Below are 19,659 nucleotides of genomic sequence, written 5' to 3'. Positions count from 1 at the left end.
GTCTTGGGTGTAAAAGAAATACGAAAAATATTTTACACCATTGGTTGTGTTTGGGTTCGCCGAAAAACTTAGTTAAATTGATAATGAATTTCAGTTGACTACCCCCTTCAGTGTAAAACCATTTACACTTGTATTTCACCTTCAAACAAATTATACCCATTTTCAGCTTCTACGAGAGAGAGAGAGAGAGAGAGAGAGAGAGAGAGAGAGAGAGAGAGAGAGAGAGAGAGAGAGAGAGAGAGAGAGAGAGAGAGAGAGAGAGAGAGAGAGAGAAGCCGAGACGTTGTTTGTGGCCTTGACTCCAATCACCTCGCCACCACCAGCGGTGGCCTTACATCTCAACCTCAACTTCTCTCTAAAACTGAACCCATAACCTCTCTCAATTTGGATCGGTCTCACCCTCCCTTTCTTCTTCTCTTCGATTTGATAAGGTGGAGCCTCCATGGCTCCTCCATAGCAAACCCCAAGCAACACCACTCCACAGTGGTCTTCTCCCTTTCATCTCACTCTCTTCTCTAGCTGATTTTCTTTTTCTTTGATCTTTGATTTTGTGTTTGTTTTGGTGGCAATAGAGTAGTGGTGGCAGTTTTTTTCCTCCTCCTGATCTAGATTTTGGGTAGTTGGTAGTGGGTTGTGCTTGTTCTTGATGGTGGTAGTTGGTGGCTAGCTTGTACTTACATTTTCTAGAAATAGGTTTTTTACATGCAAGATCAATCCAGCATGGAGCCCATCAACACCTGGAGCTTTGTAAGGCTTCATTGACTTGAGAGCATTCCAAATTTCCCCATCCAAAGGTATGTTAGCCATGCTAACAGCTTCCTTTTGACTAAGCTTGGCACACCAATCCGATCTCCATTGAAGGGCAATAGGACAAAAGACTTGGTCAGTTTTATACAACTTCTTGAAACTTGCATTGAAAATTTCCTTAATTTCCTCAATATTGTGGCACCATTCACCCTCATTATTTTGAACACAGGTAATTATATTCTTACTTCTTCTGTATAGCGCGGATATGTGAAAATAAGAAGTGTTCCTCTCCCCCAAAATAATCCAATTAGTTATGGATTTCATAGCCCACAACTCCTATCCTAATTGGAGGATTAAGTTATACTCTTCAGTCAACTGCTCTTGTAAATTAATCAAAAAACTATTTGGACAGACAGCTAAGGCTCTTTGTGCACCTAACAGCCTAGCCAAAATCTTCTTTTTTCTTACGAAAACATTCTCAAACACTTCTCTGTTCCATCTTTGGGCTTTGGTCGTGAAATTAGTAATTGCCTCGACTAAATTCCCCCCCCCCCCACCTACCAGCCTAAGCATCCCTCACAACAATTGGAAAATCATGGTGGCTCAACCAAATGGTCTGAAATCTAAAAGGCCTGTCAACAATGGAACCCAATAGTGGATTCAAATTAAGTAATAAAGGGCAATGATCGGAATTTACCCTAGCTAAGTGGATGACATTAGCTTCCGTATAAAAATCTTTCCAACTTGGATTAACCCAACATCTGTCAAGTCTGCATTGAATTAAGTTACCCAGTTCCCTCTTGTTTGTCCAAGTATATTTTGGACCCGAAAACCCAAGGTCCATCATATTGTAATCATCCATACATTCTTTAATAGCTCTAACCCTTCTCTGACAAATTGGATTCCCCCCAAACTTCTCATCATCAAACAGAACTTCATTAAAACCCCCTATAAGGGCGCAAGGTAGATCATGCATATTAGCTAGTATCCTAAGATTATTCCATAAAATGCACCTTTCCTCAAATCGAGGACTGGCATAAATAGCACTAATTAACTAGCTAAGAGTTTGAGATCTTACCCGAATCAAAGTATGAATCTCCTGCTCTGTAGATGCCAAGACATCCACTTGAACCAAATCTGATCGCCAGAGCATCCATATTCCTCCTACAAATCCAATTGTATCAGACACCACATGCCCATCAAAAGGGAGGGCCTCAATAATCTCATCTGCCCTTGCACCACTTATCCTAGTTTTTGTGATCACCATGAGAATCGGTGAATGCCATTCCACCAAATCCATAACCGTCTTTTTGAATTGGGGTTTCATAGCATCCCTACAGTTCCACATTAGTATATTCATCATTTTATATGGAGTACAGTAAGCATCGAAATAAGACAGAGAAGAAGAATCTTCAGTGTCTCTCAACCTCCATACCTCTAACATCTCTTTCCTCGACTCCTAAATCCCTCGGATTAGAGTCACCGAATGCTTGATTATCCCCAAAGCCTCTTGCATTGCCTTGGCTAGGTTCGTGCCACTTATCTCAGACCCGGCAAATTGAATCAGTTTCACCCTGTGTAGATTGCCCATCAACGAACATTCCACCAAGTTGGTGTGCAATATCTTCCTTACTGAAGTCACTAGCTCCGTCCACTTCGCCTTCGCTTCTGACAGAGATTTTTCCGAGTTCTGCATGTCGGATCCTATTGCTGATGGCCCTGAGTTTGTCATCGAAGGCACCGGAATTGGAGGCTGATCTGTCAAGAATCTCCACCATGGGTTCGGAGTTGTGATCCATGCCTCGTCCTTCAATGGCAGATAACCCAACTGTTTGCTTCTCTTTGTTAACGTATACAGGTTCTTCCACGCCACCATCAAATTGGTTTCAAACCAGCCCCACACCTCTGTTGGATCTTGTTTTATCCACTGTATTGTTTCGTCGCCCACCGGAATCACCTTTCCCTTGTAAAAAATCCCCCAGTTCTCCTTGCCTTCCATCATAGCTACTAGAATGCTTAAAGATTGTGTTTTCCTTTCTCGTTGGAATAATTTTATCCTTTGGGTTTACTTTTAGGTTAAAAGCATGGTTTTAAAAACCGGTACGGTGAAAGAACCGAAAAAGGGACTGATTATCGGTTTTCTAGTCGAACCGGTGACGTCATAAATAATTTAATTAATAATTATAAAAATAAATAAATAATTTTATAACTAATCATTTTAACTAAAAAGATTAAACAATAGTAAAACATTAAACTTTGGCTTATCAACTTTTAGACACCATTGAACACAATTCAACCAAAAAAAAAAAAAAAAAACATATACAAACACTCACAGCCTACAAGTCTACTATAAAATATTTTAGTTATTTTTTAACCTTTCAAATAACAAAAAGTAAGTGCACCATGAGTAACAATATCATTGCCCATTTGATATTTTTTCCCCTCCACACATTCTTGATTCTACATATCCCAAGATTCCCAACAACCACACATTTTGAAATTACATCCACACGTTTTGGTACAACAGACAACAATAGTACCCACCTCACTTTTTGCTTTTTGCTTTTCATCTCTTTCTTCAATACTCTCTCTCTCTCTCTGGCGTGAATATGTGCAGTGCAAGACACAAGAGCAGCAAAAAATAAGCCTCAGCTGAAGCAGACAGGCAAGATGCAAGAGCAGCAAAAAATAAGCCAAAATAAGCCTCAGCTGAAGTAGACAGGCAAGACGCAAGAGTAGCAAAAAATAAGTCTCAATTGAAGCAGACAGCTCATTACAAATCTGCTTATCTTTGGGCTTCTTTGATTCTTTCTCAACATAATATAATAAATCTGATTTTTTTTTTATTTTCTTTTGAGCAAAAGGTAAGTAAAGTAAATCTAATGTTTTTGGTTTACTGTAAGTGTCTTAGGCTTCACCACTTCATACTTGAGAGAGCATTTTCAAAATCAAAATCTCTCTTCTTAAATCTGAAATAACATCTCTCTTTTTAATTTTTTAATTTTTTTTTGGGTTAACAGTTGAAGTATTTAGGAAGAAATGCAAAAAACCGGTTTAACTGCATCGGTTTCCAGTTATGCCGATTGAACCGACAATTTTCACTATTCATCCGGTTTTTCTTTCATTTCCAATTTTAACTAGTAACCGGACTGGATTAAGGTTCGGTTCCCGGTTGAAACGGTCGGTCCGGTCTGGTTTTTAAAACGTTGGTTAAAAGAGCTTGAAAAACAAAATGGGCCTTGCTCTATTTCAGACCTAAAAACAAAAATCCCACTCTTATTGCTCGGGCCCACCCCATTGGGTTGTAATCCAACTGAATTAGTTGTTTTCTGGTTTGTTTTGGCACGCACGCCCTTACCTTTAGCACCCTTACCAATTTTTGGTTGGCTGAGATTGGACGTTACCATCATGTTGGTCTTTCTCTGTGACACGACGGGTTGCGTGTGCAGAGATTTTCTCTTGCCATCTCTCCTATTCTGACCCGCTACACTAGGCTTAGCTGTGGTAGCTATGGACGTTTGCATCAGCTGGACATCCACCGTTTGTCTCATCACCTGTGCGCACTACATTGGCCATGCTCTATTGTTAGCTTTCCTCCTGTTAACAACCATCCACTCACCGTACTCCTGTTGTGATTTTTCCTTTTCCTTCAACCCGTTCGCCCCTTGGGCACTTTGCATCTCAGTTTGCCCATCACTCCTATCCATACTCTGCTCCTTGGGTTGCTCTCTAACGGTGTATGGACACGTTTCAATCTTGTGGCCAATCCTTCCACACGAGAAACAGAGAGTATTAATTCCTTCATAGAACACACATTGCGCAAGCTTGCCAAGATAAAGCTTCCTTACCAACAACTTATCCAAGTTAACTTGCACACATAATCTGGCAAACCTACCCCTTTCCCTATTAGCTGTGTGAGAATCAATCCTAAGGATTGGGCCAATAGCTCTCCCAATCTTTAGGAGTGCGCTAGGTTCATAAAATTCAATGGGCAACTCTGGTAGTCTTATCCATACTGCTACCAAAGAGAGAGTTGCTGTGGAAGCCTTAAACTCTGGTTCCCACTGTCTGATAGCAAGAAAATGCTAACCAATAAACCAAGGACCACATATAAGGATAGAGTCCACATCTCCAGCTAACTCAAATTTCACAAGTAATCATAACCCAAATCTATGCAGTCCATACCACCACACGGATTCCACATTTTTTGCACCCTCTCGACAAGGAAGGAAAACACCATTCTCCTCCTAAAGGTTTTGATGATGAGAGCTTTTTGCCATGGTGCTCTCATACGGACCTTCTCTTCTTTGGTAAAACCAATTCTAATGCTGCTATCCTGATCGTTTTCCTCTTCATTATCAGACTCCAAATCCTCTTGCATTGAACTATCAAAGCCAAACACTTGTGCGAATGCTCCAGGAATTGCACCCACCAACTTATCCTTATAGCTCCCCATTTTGATCCCCGATCCATTCGCATTCGTCTCATGTAAACGATGACTATCTTTGAACTTTTTGGTGCTGCAAACTAAGGTATCCTCTTCTTCTTCCGAATGCTTCAGTCTTTCTCTCTCCATCAGTCTGTCAAAAGTATAATCATTACCACAATATAGTCAAATAGAAGAAAATGTTTTCCTTTACATAAAAAATTTTCACCTAAAAGTATTTTATACTCGGAAAATATTTTACATGGAGCTAAACATAGCTTCTATTGAGATTGAGCAGAGGCATTTTTGTCATCTAAATAGTACTGCGAGGGTAATTTGGGAACTAGGGGAACTCTTTGAGTGCGTTTGGATTGCACTGAAAGTTGCTGAATTTGTGGCTGCGTTTTCCAGTTTTTTTTTTTTTTTTTTTTTTTCTCTCAGCCGCACTATTTGACCAAGTCCACTGTGAACAGTGCATTTGTGCACTGTTCACGGACCCACAAATTCCACTTTTTATCAACTTTTTCATTAAAAATGGGTCCCACGATATTATTTACACATTTAAAAATTATTTTGCTACAGTATTTTCAGTTTCAGTTTTCAGTTTCAGCAAAAATAAACTCAATCCAAACGGACCCTTTGTAGCCCTCGCCTCTGCGCTTCCCTTCACTTTCCCGCCAAAAGCACTGTTTTTTTTTTTTGAGGGCGCCAAAAGCACTGTTAGTAATATAGAAAGGCATTGCCAATTTGGCATACCCTGTTTATTAGTATTTCTCTATCTCTCTCACACACATACTGTTACTCAAAGCCACCTCTCAATCCACCAATGGACATGGAAATGGACATTCCTCTCCCAGAAGAGCTTGAATCCCTTGAATCCAACTCTCACCTCTACGAAGACGACTACCCAGACCTCGAACCACCGGAACCCTACCCACAACAAGAAGAACCTCAACCACCTTCACCTTCGTCGCCTACAGATCCGCCACTTATCTCTGAAACTCAAACCAACGGCCACAAGCGTCATCGATCGGACGGCCTCCATGCCTCCACAACAGAAAACACTGCTCCCTCGGATGATAAACGGTCCAGAATTGACGTCCTGGAGCCGGAGCCGGTGCCCGACGAGGAGGATTGGCTGCGCTACTCGCCGCCGCCAGCACGGGAGCCGAGTCCTGTGGTGGAGGAACAAGAGGAGAAGATCGTGTCCAGGTACGCGTCGCAGATCGACGGAGATTGTATTCCGGTGACTGCACCGAGCGGAGATAGGGTTTATGCGAAGATATGTAGGGTCGTGAGGGAGGAGCGTTTGAACAAATTGCATGCGAAAACGCAGTCCGGTGGTAGGGTTATTACTTTTGCTCTTTTTCTGTTTGGTTTCCAAGAATCTTGCCCTCTATTTTTTTATAATTATTCGTAAAATTTTCATTTGACTGCCTTGTAAAATTGTTGGTCCGTTTCATTATAAAATGTAATTGAACATTTGAGGAATAAGAAAAAAAAGAAATGTAGAAAGCTAGTTTATCTTCACCATTAGCGTACTGAAGTTTTAGTGACAGTGATAAATTTTAATGTACCAAGCGTTAAGTATTGATTTAAAATTATAGATTAAGGAATTTTGAAAAATGTGTATTCCAAATCTTTAGGGACTACTAAATTGAGGCAGGCCACATAGAACTTTAATGATTCAAGTTTTTCAACCCCTATAGGTTATAATCTGAGTAACACAGACACGAGCATGGGTACAACACAATGATATGAGCAATTTCTGAAAAATTAAAACATGACAAGGCTGGTATGACACCACTGGTATGACGTGGGTATAACACGGATACAACATGGGTATGGTATCCCAAATGAAGTGTCCGTGTTTCCTAGGTTATAACTTGTGGTCTTCTTTTTAGATTTGCTGCTTGTAATTCTATTTGACAAACTCCAGTGGCTAGAACTTGCCTTATATCCAATATGCCCACATTGGGGAATCAAAAACCTAAAGGAGTAATGAGTTGTAGTTGAAGCCTACAAGTAAGAACTGTTGTGAAGGGTTTGGTGGTTCCATGTCATCAAAAAATAAAATAAAATTATAAGTTGGGGACAAAGGATGTGGAAAAGAATATTCAGAAACTTGAATTGTGTCAAGAGTAAAGAAGAGACTTGAATTGTGTCAAGTGCATTGAAGATAAAGATCAAAGAGTGTTTTTAAAGAAAGAGGAGATTAAAGAGAGATGGAAAAAGTATTTTGATAAACATTTTAATGGAAGCGATACTAGAAGTTGGAGCGAATTGCATAACCCAATTAAGGATAGAAATTGTAGGTTTGCTTGAAGAATTATGATAATTGAGGTAAAGGATGCATTAAGGAGGATGAAATTGGTATAAGTTGTGGAACCTCATGAAATTTCCATTAAGTGTGGAATTTCTTGGGTTATGTGGTTGTATGCTGGTTGACAAAGTTTTTTCCATAAGATGTTAAATGTTAACAAAATGCTTAATGATTGGAGGAGAAACACTCACTAGAACAAAGGAGATATTTAAAACTGTATAAAATGCTGTGAAATTAATGTTATGAGTCGCATTATGAAGATTAGGGAGAGAGTGATTGAACATATGCATGAAACAACAATATTGGGAAATGGATTTGGTTTTATGCCAGGGTGATCTATTATGGAAGTTATTTTCTTTTAGATCTCTAATGTAACATATAGGGAAGCTTGTATAGATCTACATATGGTTTATATTGATCTTGAGAATGTGGGTGATGGTACTAGGGTAAAGTTTTGGGAGGATGAATGGTGTAGGGATTGTTCTCTTAAGGAAGCATTTCCAGAATTGTATAGTATTGGTCGGACAAGGGAGTCTTTAGTGTTGGAGGTTATGCGGTTCTCTGATGGGAGGCTGCATTGGGACATTCAGTTTTGTCATCCACCGCAGGATTGGGAGTTAGTATCCTTGGATCTTTTTTGGGATGTGCTTTATTCCACGAATGTGCAGGGTGTTTTTTTTTTTTTTTTTTTTGATAGGTAAAGAAAATTTTATTCAAAAACATAATAATGAGTCACCCAAGTATATAGGAAGTATACAGCAGGGGACAAAAATAATCAAAAACATAAATGACAAGCATCCATCAAATCATAGATTGAAAAAATAGAATGACTTCCTATGATAGACATCCAATCCGATAGAGTTTTAAAGAAGAAAAGTTTTAAATCAGTTATAGTCCTTTCAGAATCTTCAAAACACTAGTTTTTTCTCTCTCGCCAAATGCACCAAATCAAACAGTGAGGGACAGCCATCCAAATAACACCATTACGATGATGACCAAGATTTCCTTGCCAACATGCAAGGAGCTCAACCACATTCTTTGGCATCTCCCAGTAGATACCAAACAAGGTGAACACTATAGACCACGACTCATAAACAATAGGACAATGTAGTAAAAGATTGTCTATCAATTCTCCATTACTTTTGCACATATAACACCAATCTAGAATCAGCACCTTCTTACGTAAATTACCAATAGTCAAGATAGTTCCTAAAGCTGCAGTCCAAACAAAAAATGCGACTTTGGAAGGAACCTTCTACTTCCAAATACTTCTCCAAGGGAAGGACTGAGTGCATACACCCAACAAAGCCTGATAATAACTGCTTGCCTCAAAGCCCTTGTTCTTAGCAGGTGTACACATCTTATCCTCACCAATGCCTCTCAACGAGACTCCATATATAACATCCCAAAAAAAAGACAGAATCTGATTCCCTATCATGAATTTCTCGCAAGAATTTCAAGTCCCAAAAAAGAACCCCGTTAGGAAATTGCATGAGATTAGCCACATAAGCCTCCTTATCATTATTGATTTTGAATAAATATGGAAAACACGTCCTCAAAGGATTATCCCACATCGGACATCATGCCAAAATTTCACTCTAGCGTCTTCAATCTGAAACTGAATGTAGCGAGAAAAAGTAGACCAATCACTACTAATAGTTTTCCACAAACTCACCCCATAGGAGTCTGGAACAAAATTAGAGCACCAATCTCCCTCCTCAACTCCATATTTAATCCTTATTACCCTTCTCCATAACGCTTCTCTCTCATACCCAAATCTCCACAACCATTTTCCCAATAGCGCTTCATTAAAGTATCTCAAATTTTGAATTGCTAGACCCCCAGACTGGATAGGAGAGCATACCTTGGACCAATTCACCAAGTGATGTTTAGAATCATCTCCCAGACCACCCCAAAGAAAATTTCGTTGAAGTTGTTCTATACGATATGCTATATCTACCAAAATTGGGAAAAGGAGGAGGGGATATGTAGGTAAATTGTATAAAGTACTTTTTATGAGGGTAAGTCTCCCCCCTTTGGATTGATACAATCTTTTCCATCCCGCTAACCTCCTTCCCACCTTCTTAATGATGGGATTCCAAACTGCTCTATCTTTCCATTTTGCACTCAATGGAAGGCCTAAATATTTCATAGGAAGTGAGCCCTGGTTATAACCCAACACATCTACTAGCATCTCGAAATTTGGAACCACTCCCATAGGAACTAGTTCAGACGTGTCCAAATTAATTTTCAATCCCAATACAATCTCAAACCATGACAAAATCAGGCGCAAAAACAACATCTGGTCAATATCAGCATTGCACATAACCAACGTATCATCTGCAAAGAGAAGATGCATTACCTGTAAGTGATCACTTGTTGAGGTACTCACTAAATCCAGACAATCAACCTTCCGTCATTGCCTTATCCATCACTTTGCTAACTGCCTCCATAACAACAACAAACAACGATGAAGACATGTGCGGGGTGTTGGTGCTGACAAACTTTGTTGGAAGCTAGTATTGAGTAGAGGTTTTGAGGTTTCTATCACTCTTTATCTCCTTCTGTCATTGATTTTCCTTGGAAAATGGTGTGGCAATCGAAGGTTCCTCCTAGAATAGCATTCTTTTCTTGGACTGTTGCCTTAGGTAAGATCTTAACTACATATAATCTTTGGAAGAGGCATATGGCAGTGCTAGAGTGGTGCTTAATGTGTAAAAGGTGTGGTGAATAGGTGGATCACCTTCTTCTTCATTGTACTATAGCATATGAGTTGTGGTCTATGGTTTTTTGTTTGTTTGGTATACATTGGGTTATGCCATATAAAGTTGGCGAGTTGTTAGCTTCTTGGCAGGGCAAGTTTGGTAGATATCAAAATATAGATTTATGGAGGTTGGTGCCACATTGTTTGTTTTCGTGCTTATGACGGGAGCGGAATTCTTGATGCTTTGAGGATTGTGAACAGTCTATTCTTGACATTAAGTCTTTTTTTTTTTTTTTTTTTTTTTTCGTACTCTCCTTGATTGGAGCTATGTTGCACGGACACGGTGTTTTTGGCCTAGTACCCATGTTTGACATGTGTCGGACACAAGTATTGGTAGGACACGCCCAAAATTCCGTGTCCGAAAGGTGTCTCGTCTTTTTTATTTTTTGAATTTTGACACTGCTTCGACATGGTGGACATGGCATATCATTAAAAAAAAAAAAAGAAGCTCAGGATTTTGACATTTGGATAAGCACTTACCGTTGATCTTGTGCTAAAAAGCCCTAAAATTTTGCTTGCCTCTATTCTGGGATTGAATCTCACACAACACACACACTCCTCAGCCGAGGCCCTTAGTCCTTCATCTATGTTGAGATCGGCAAGTCAGCTACCACTGTAGGGCGTAGATCAGGAGTAGAGCTTCTCGACTGCTTTGGGGGTTGTTGGTAGTTTTAAATGACTTTACGACTACTTTCTTGGAATGTAAGGGGGCTTAACAATCTCCGGAAGAGAGAGGTTTGTAAGAATCTTCTAAAAGAGTGGAAGTGTGATATTGTATGTTTTCAAGAAACGAAAGTATCTTCTATCGATGTTGCTTTTGTTCGGAGTTTATGGGGTAGCCCTTTCATTGATTGTTCTGTTTTGGATGCTGTGCAGACTTCGGGAGGGGTCTTGCTGATTTGGGATAAGAGGGTCTTTGAGAAGTTGGATGTAATTGTAGGACAATTTTCTGTCAGTGTATTATTGAGAGGAGTGGTGGATGACTTTGTTTGGGCTTGTACAGGTGTGTATGGCCCTATTGACAATGGACAGTGGTCTACTTTGTGGGAGGAGTTATCACAAGTGCGTGCCAGGTGGCCCATGGCATAGTGTCTAGTAGGGGATTTCAATATTATCAGGTACCCAAGTGAAAGGCTTGGCTGTGAGTCTTTTAGCCTTGCTATGTTTGCATTCTCGGATTTTATAGAGAACAATTCTTTAGTGGATTTACCTTTAGAGGGGGCCTCCTTCACTTGGTTTAGAGATTCTGGTCTTCCCTCTATGTCAAGAATTGATAGGGCTTTGGTTTCTCTTGATTGGGAGGAGCACTTTGAGAATGTATCCCAACGGTTGCTTCCTCGTGTTCTTTCAGACCATTGCCCCCTTTTGTTGGAAGCTGGTGTTGTTTGACGTGGTCGAAGTGCCTTTAAATTTGAAAATATGTTGTTGAAAGTAGAGGACTTTGTTGATAAAGTTAAGCAATGGTGGGATGGATATAGTTTTGCGGGCTCTCAGAAAAATTGAAGGCTTTGAAAGTAGATTTGAAAAAGTGGAATAGGGAGGAGTTTAGTGATTTGGCTTTTAGGAAGAAGAACATGCTCACTGAGTTGATGGGTTTAGATGTGAGAGAGGAGTTGGTGGGTCTTTCAAATGAGGAACAAATTCGTCGCCTTCAACTCAAAGGAGATAGAACAGTTGACTTCTCTTAAGGAGACTTTCTGGAGACAAAAGTCTCGGGCCTTGTATGTGAAGGAGGGCGATAATAATATTCAGTTCTTTCATAGATTAGCAAACTCTTATAGAAATGCTAATCAAATTAAAAGGATTGAGGTGGATGGTGTTCTTTATGAGGATGAGTCTAATGTACGCTCTCAGTTAGTTCTCTTTTATCAAGGGTTGTATAAGGAAACTGAGGTGGGGCATCCTACTATGGATGGGTTAGATTTTGCTTGTATTGAAGAGGAGGAGCGGTTATCCTTAGAGGAGTTCACGAAGGAGGAAGTCATCCAGGTATTAAGGGAGATGAAGGGTGATAAAGCCCTTGGTCCTGATGGTTTCACCATGGCTTTTTTTCACAAATGTTGGAGTATTGTGGAAAAGGATGGCATGGGTTTTTTTGATTACTTTCATCGGTACTCTGTGTTTGAACGGTCTATAAATGCTTCGTTCCTCACTTTAATTCCTAAGAAGTGTAATGCCGTAAACATTAAGGACTTTTGCCACATTAGTTTGGTGGGTAGTGTATACAAGCTGTTGTCCAAGGTGTTGGCTAATAGGTTGAGGGTGGTTTTGGATAATCTCATCTTTGAGACTCAAAATTTGTTTGTTGGCAGAAGGCAGATTCTAGATCCAGTGCTTATTGCAAATGAATGCCTGGATAACAGGTTAAAGAGCAGAATACCGGGTGTGGTTTGCAAGCTTGATATTGAAAAAGCTTATGACCACGTGAACTGGGAGGCCTTGTTTTATTTGTTGGGCTGGATGGGTTTTGGGTTGAAATGGAGGGGGTGGATTAAGGCTTGTGTTATGTCTGTCCGTTTTTCAGTCCTGGTAAATGGATCCCTTGAAGGTATTTTTTGGAAGCTCTCGTGAGTTGAGACAAGGGGACCCACTATCCCTGCTTTTGTTTCTCTTGATAATGGAGGTTTTAAGTAGACTCTTGAAAAAGACAGAGGAGTGTAATCTTATTCGGGGTTTTCATGTGGGAGCTGTGAACTTCGTTGGTGTGCGTATTTCCCATCTGCTATTTGCTGATGACACTATCTTATTTTGCGATACCTCTAGGGATCAGCTGCTGTCCATAAGGTTGGTGTTGTCTTGTTTTCAGGCTTTTACGGGTTTGAAGGTCAATGTCGGGAAAAGTGAGATTGTCCCGGTTGGGGAGGTGAATAATCTAGATGCATTGGCTAATATTCTTCAATGTAGAGTGGGCAGTTTGCCTATGAAATACTTGAGGATGCCATTGGGAACTTCTTTTAAGACAGCATCGATTTGGAATCTTATTTTGGAGAAAGTGGAGAAGAAACTATCTGAGTGAAGTGTCTATTTATCTAAGGGTGGTAGGCTCATGTTACTAAACAGTATTCTCTCAAGTCTCTCAACATACTTTTTATCTCTTTTTACTATTCCTAAAACTGTGGCTGCTAGATTGGAAAGTATTCAGAGGAATTTTCTTTGGGGGTTTTTTGAGGGGAGTTTCAAATATCCTTTGGTGGCTTGGGAAAAGGTGTGCTTACCCCTTGAGATGGGTGGTTTGGGGATAAGAAGTGTGGTGCCATTTAATCAAGCTTTATTAGAGAAATGGCTGTGGAGATATGGTCATGAAGTTACCCATCTTTGGCGGCAAGTTATCTCCGCAAAATATGGTGAGGTCAAGGGGGGTGGAGAACTAATGGTTGTAGGAGGACTCATGGGTGTGGCCTATGGAGAAGCATTAATGAAGGGTGGGAGAGCTTTTCTAAGCATCTGTCCTTTATAGTGGGTGAAGGCACTCGTATCCGCTTTTGGCATGATAGGTGGATTGGTGATAATACTTTAAACAATCTCTATCCTGAGCTCTATGTGTTCAGCGGTCAAGGATGCTTGTATCTCTGAGGTTTTGTGGATTCTAAAAGGTGGTACTGTTAGAGTGTGAAATTTAAGTTTTATAGAGCTTTTGAAGATTGGGAGTTGGCTGCATTTTTTTTTCTACTTCAGCTTATCCAAACTTGTATTCCTCGGGGTGATAGGAGAGATACTCTTTGCTGGCGGCTAAAAGGTGATGGTAAGTTTGACACCCGGTCTTACTACCATGCGATTCGGGGTGCTTCGAATTCTTTGTTTCCTTGGAAGGGTGTTTGGAAACCAAAGATTCCTAAGCACGTGGCGTTCTTTTTGTGGACAGTTGCACATGGTTGGATCCTCACTTTGGATAATCTAATGGTTAAGGGTTGCCCTTTGGCTAATTGGTGTTGTATGTGTTGTTGTGATGGGGAGTCGGTAGACCACCTTCTTCTTCATTGTCATGTTACTCATTCTTTATTGACTTTTATGATTCAGGCTTTTGGTATTCATTGGGTTATGCCAGGATTAGTGGCGGGTTTGTTATCTTGTTGGCATCAATGGCTTGGGAAGCATAATTCCGACATTTGGAATTTGGTTCTAGGGTGCTTAATGTGGATTGTGTGGTTGGAACGAAATTGTCGTTCCTTTGAGGACAAGGAGAAGATGTTGGATGAGTTAAAGGTTTTATGCCAACGTAGTCTTTTGGAGTGGTCTTGTTGTTGGGGTTTTACTGATTGCTCTTCTCTCTCTAAGTTTAGGTCTTCCCTTAGCTTAGTTTCTTGACTACCCTCTGTTTGCTGTGCTGATTGTTTCTTTTACTTCTTGTTGTTCATCATCATGAACTTCTTGTACTTTTCATTTTTTTTTTTCTCATTTATAATAGATTTTTGATTATCTATCAAAAAAAAAAAAGTAGATCGGTGACGACCACAGCTTCTCCGTCAACCTCATAGCCTGTCTCCCTCCGTCGTTTCTCTCCCTCTCCTTCAGGTGTTGCGCTTCTCTCTATCATTTCTGTTGCTTTGGCCCTTTTGCTTTTTATTTACACGCATGTTGTCGTGTTCTTGCATCTTATATATAATAGGTTTAGTATTTTTTATTTTGTTTGGTTTTATGATTTTAATTTTATAAGTGTGTTTTATTTTTTTCCCTTGAAACATATTGTAGGTAAAATCACTGAAATCAGTACTTTTGGTGTTAGTTTACTTATTTGTTGTTCTTATTTAATTTAAATTCTAGGCATAAACATATTTTGTCTAAAAATATTAAAAAATATACCTAGATATTAATTAATTGCTGTACCCATGCCGTGTCGTACTCTTGTTTTTCAAAAATTGCCGTACCCACGTATCCGTACCCTTCTCGTACCTGTGTCCGTGTCCATGCAACATAGGATTGGAGTTTAGTTTTGCCTTTTTATTCTTGTTTTTCTCTCCTCGATCTTATTGATGTAATCTGGGTTCTTGATTTGTGCCACTGTAGTACACTTCCAGTGTACTTGGTTGGTTTTTCTAATAAAATTTCTTACGTTGCTTATAAAAAAAATTGATCTTGAGAAAGCATATGATAGGGTTTGTAGAGAGGTTATGTGGTAGGTTTTAGAAAGAAATGAGTTCCTCTAAAGTATATTAAATGGAGCTGTATCTAGTGTGAGACCAAGTGGAAGTACCACAAGTGAGTTTCCTGTCACTATTAAAATTGCATCAAGGATCAACCTTAACTTCATATCTCTCATATCTCTTTGCACTTGTGATGGATGAGTTCACTACATTGATTCAAGATAAAGTCCCTTGGTGTATGTTTTTTTTACAAATGTTATTGTTTTAGTGGATGATACTAGACATAGAGTTAATGTCAAGTTAGAATTTGGAGAGATGCTTTAGAGTGTAAAGGTTTTCGGCTAAGTGGGAGGACTAGAAAACATAGTACATGGATTGTATGTTTAGCAAAAGTAGAAAAAGGATGGAATTATAAGACTTGATGGTCAAGAGATGCCAAAGAGCAACAACTTTTGATATCTTGGATCAATAATTCATGTGGGTAGAGAGATTAAAAATGATGTGAATCATATGATAAGAACATGGGGGATGAAGTGGAGAAGTGTAACATGAGTAACTTGTGATCTTAGAATCATGTCATGTAATTTGCTATTGTGGCGGCATGTATAATCCACTATTACAATAGAGGCCTCTTTAGCTCGAGAAACATGGAATATGTTTGAAAAGGCATCCTTAAGTATTACACCTCTACACCAAGAATTATGCCAAAAACAAATCCCAATCCCATTACCAACTTTATATGTAATGTATAATAATTTTTAAAATTTTATTCTATGGTAAATGCCCAACTTCTTATTTAACCAAAAGTCTTGATTTGAGATCTTTGAATTATGATAAAATTTAATTTAAAAGCGGTTTACACTTCACAAATTTTTTAACTAGGCAATATACTTGATTTATAAAATTTAATATCAGCACTCCCTGCTCCCATAATAATGGGATGGAGGGTGAGATCATGGGTTCAAGCTGTTGGATGCGTGTGTAACTTACCAATAAAAAAAAAAGTTTCGAAGTGTTCAAGATTAAGAAATTATCATCCAATCATCTATCCCAAATGCCAAAATTTTAGATTTTGACCCTTTAGAAAATCTCAAAGGTTGCTAGGAAAATTAGTACAAAATCAATTATAAAAGAACGTAAAGCACGACTTTGTTAGGTTAAAGCTAATTGGGGAAAAAAAAAACTTTTTTTGAGTCATGGAAAAATTACTTTGATGTAAATTTTACCATATGAGAAACAATACGTATGTTAAATCATGTCAAAAGGCATAGTTCTTTTATAAAAAAAGAAAAAGAAAAAGTTTAAAAGGCATACTTGATATATATGGACTGCCATTTTAACTTTAAGTAATGTTACACTATTTAATATATTTTTATTGAATGAAAATTTGACTAATCCTCTGTTGGATTACGTGTCCTTATATCATCTTTGAGACCAATAACTATCTCATCTATAAATGATTTAAATTTCAAGTTTTTATATTTTAAAACTGTGCTTAATAGATGAGTTTATGGATTAAATAGTAAATATTACCTGATTGATACAAAATTTTGCGTGCGTGTTAAGAACATAGAGAACATGTAATCCAGTAGTGGGAATTTCAAAATATTACTCCATTAAAAAGTTGTTAGGTGGTGTAATATTGTTTAAAGCTATACACCAGGTGTAACTTGATCTGACCCTATATATATATATATATATATATATGATAACAAACCTTTTTAAAGAAGAGCCCTTTGGACTCGTCTCTAGCCTATAATACCTACAAGCAATTGACATCACTTGCCAGAATTAGTTGCCAAGTAATCCAGTAATTTAGCTCCTCCCCTCTCGCAATAAAATTTCTTGGTTTTCCATTGTTTCATAGTAAAGGAGACTGTCATGTTAGCTACATCCTTGATTGAGTAAAGGCTCTTAATTTTGAGAATTGGGCTTGGTAGTTTAAGCTTTTGGGTTTGGGTGGTGTGGTGTCTCACAGTCTCTACTGCTCATCTATATTTTTATTTATTTATAAATTTGATAGTTAGCACCATATCCTCACTTATGTTGGCATTTCTAGATTGATACTTCACTTGTTAGTAACCAATTAACCAAAAACCTTGTGATTTATCTGCCAGAACTCTGTTAGACCACTTGCAGTATCTTCAACTTGAAAATTTCTTCTGTTATATTGTCATGGTGTATACCCATTTACCTTCAGTTTTCTATGATCAATTTTAGTTTCATGGTAGTTGATAGTTGGACATCTATCTGCTCTGCAGGACTTATTTTGGAACCCGTCAATGTTCTATTGCAAAGAGTTGAGCAAGAGGCTTTTGCTAAGGTAAACATCATGATATTTAATTTATTCTCAGTTGTACTGCGAAAGAAATGCCAATGGTTTGAAAATTTAGTCTCTTGGGTCAATGGTGAAACATAAAATCTCAAGTCTTGATCCTCTGTTTTTCCTTCTTACTTAAAGCATGTTGACAAGTAATTTTAAAATCCACACACACACACCTAATGTTTTGTAGTATTCCATTAAATTGTTTTTAAATGAATGCTCTCCTTCTCACTCTTCTCTTTGTAAAAATTCCATTAAATTGTTTTTAAAGGAATGCTCTCCTTCTCACTCTTCTCTTTCCTAAGAGAATGTAAAACTGGATTACATATGAAACAAAGAATTTGGTTCAGATTGAGGTCAAATGTTTAAAAATTCTGTAAGGTATTGGAGCCATTGTTAGAGGGGCTACGAAGTTATCACAGTGATGGATCATTATTGTGCAGTTTAGGTTTCCAGATTTGCTTCAATGTGTATCATCGCTTAACAAAATCAGGTTAGAAAAGATTCAGAATTGTCAATAGGGCATGCCATCTTATCATCTAACAGGGTGAGATGCATATCATCTTACATATGAGGGCCTAAAGCAAGTTCACCATATCCTATAGTGTGATAGCATTATACTGGTCAATGTGGGTCTCTGAGAAATAAATGATTTTGGAGATGGTGATGGGGATTATATGACTTTCAGAATGGACAGGTCTTCTGTAGTTATTTGATCTACCCACCTTGCTGTATAAGCAACTAACTTTCTCTCAAAGACAGCCATAACTATGTAGAATCCAGATTGTACTCATAATCTTTTCTGGCATGCGGTAGTAAAGGTTCATTGTTAATTAGTTATCAGCAGGAATTGTGAGATTTTTGATTGACATACCCTATGCATTGGAATGATTCCTATAACTCATTCTTGTGGTGTTGAAGGCCTTGCAAGCAAGTTCTGAAGGCCAGAATGACAAAATTCTTCCTGAAACACCAGTGGTGCATGAACAACTTTGGGTTGATAAATATGCCCCAAGTTCGTTTACTGAGCTTCTCAGTGATGAACAGACAAATCGTGAGGTAAATATGTTTTTTGGTTTCTCTGAAAGCTTCTTATAAGGAAAATGTTCCAAAAAGGATTTATTTTTCTGAGGCTGCTGTTTCTTTTGACTTTTGTCTCTGTTACTTAACTCTAGATAGTTGTCTAACTACAGGTTCTCTTATGGTTGAAACAATGGGATTCTGGTGTTTTTGGATCTGAAATTAGGAGTACATCAGATGAGGTTTTGTCTGCTTTGAAACGACATTCTTCTATTGCTCAGCATCAAAAACATTCTGATTCAAATTTTCTGAGGAAGAACAGAGGGCCTAGATGGCGTAATGAAAGATTTAGAAATTCAAACAATTTGGATCACGAAAATAGTATTTCTAAAGGGGTTCAGGACTCATGGAACAAGAACTCAAGGCTCACTGGCCCACCAGAACACAAGGTAATAAAAATGGCTTGGAATTATTATCATTTTTTAAAGCTGATATGTTTCATTCCTGTGCTTTTTTCTTGCATAGAATCTTATAAATGCATATTTCTTTGTGTCAATTCTGAAGCTTTTATGGTTACACTCTTGATTAAAGCCATTTTAGTATTAGTTGGTACCTTTTATTGTGGCTTTGCCTCATATCATATGCACTTGCAACATCTTTGCAGTTTTTGAGAAATTACTTCAGCTAAAAAGAGATGTACCCACATATGCATTAACAAACAAACAAATATGCAACAGTGAAGAACATCAATTGTCTCCTCAATTTGCATTATAGTAGGACTCAGAGTCTCTACCTCTTCTAATAAACTATTTTTGGGTGAAGATTAAGTATTGAAGTATCCCATTAACTCAGATATAGTTACTGTAAACGGGTGGGTATGTAAGAGATGATTTGTTTTACTATTTGATTGATATTTCTTGCCCTCAGTTGGAAGAGCTACTACTATTTTCTTATAGTTTTGATTATTTTAATATT

General features: G+C 38.4%; 2 protein-coding genes across 3 annotated transcripts in view; one reads left to right on the top strand and one right to left on the bottom strand.

Moving 5' to 3' along the window:
- Positions 1–4,310: 4,310 nt before the first annotated feature.
- LOC126690089 (uncharacterized) lies at positions 4,311–5,203 on the bottom strand. The gene is made up of 2 exons (XM_050385220.1): positions 4,899–5,203; positions 4,311–4,815 (listed from the first exon to the last, which is right to left on the bottom strand). Exons 1-2 carry the CDS (start codon positions 5,201–5,203, stop codon positions 4,311–4,313), a joined length of 810 nt encoding a protein of 269 aa, XP_050241177.1.
- A 675-nt stretch (positions 5,204–5,878) lies between these two features.
- The window catches only part of LOC126688445 (uncharacterized), a 35,263-nt gene continuing 21,482 nt past the window's right edge, over positions 5,879–19,659 (top strand). Inside the window, exons 1-4 of one of the 2 annotated variants that reach the window (XM_050383145.1) lie at positions 5,879–6,516; positions 17,603–17,664; positions 18,586–18,723; positions 18,858–19,133. In XM_050383145.1, the coding sequence (XP_050239102.1) occupies positions 6,000–6,516; positions 17,603–17,664; positions 18,586–18,723; positions 18,858–19,133 (993 nt within the window). In that variant the 5' untranslated portion in view covers positions 5,879–5,999. The remainder of the gene's footprint in view (positions 6,517–17,602; positions 17,665–18,585; positions 18,724–18,857; positions 19,134–19,659) is intronic. The other variant, XM_050383144.1, reaches the window with a different exon arrangement.

This window comes from Quercus robur, chromosome 6 (genome assembly GCF_932294415.1).
Source record: "Quercus robur chromosome 6, dhQueRobu3.1, whole genome shotgun sequence".
NCBI lineage: Eukaryota > Viridiplantae > Streptophyta > Magnoliopsida > Fagales > Fagaceae > Quercus > Quercus robur.
The sequence above is the reverse complement of the archived record's forward strand: the minus strand, read 5'-3'. Positions and strand labels throughout refer to the sequence as shown.

Excerpts from the sequence above, each read along its gene's own strand:
- LOC126690089 (XM_050385220.1), bottom strand. The coding sequence starts at position 5,203 with ATGGGGAGCTATAAGGATAAGTTGGTGGGTGCAATTCCTGGAGCATTC. Across the intron at positions 4,816-4,898 it reads GATTTGGGTTATGATTACTT|ACAGTGGGAACCAGAGTTTA; the intron begins GTGAAATTTGAG and ends TCTTGCTATCAG.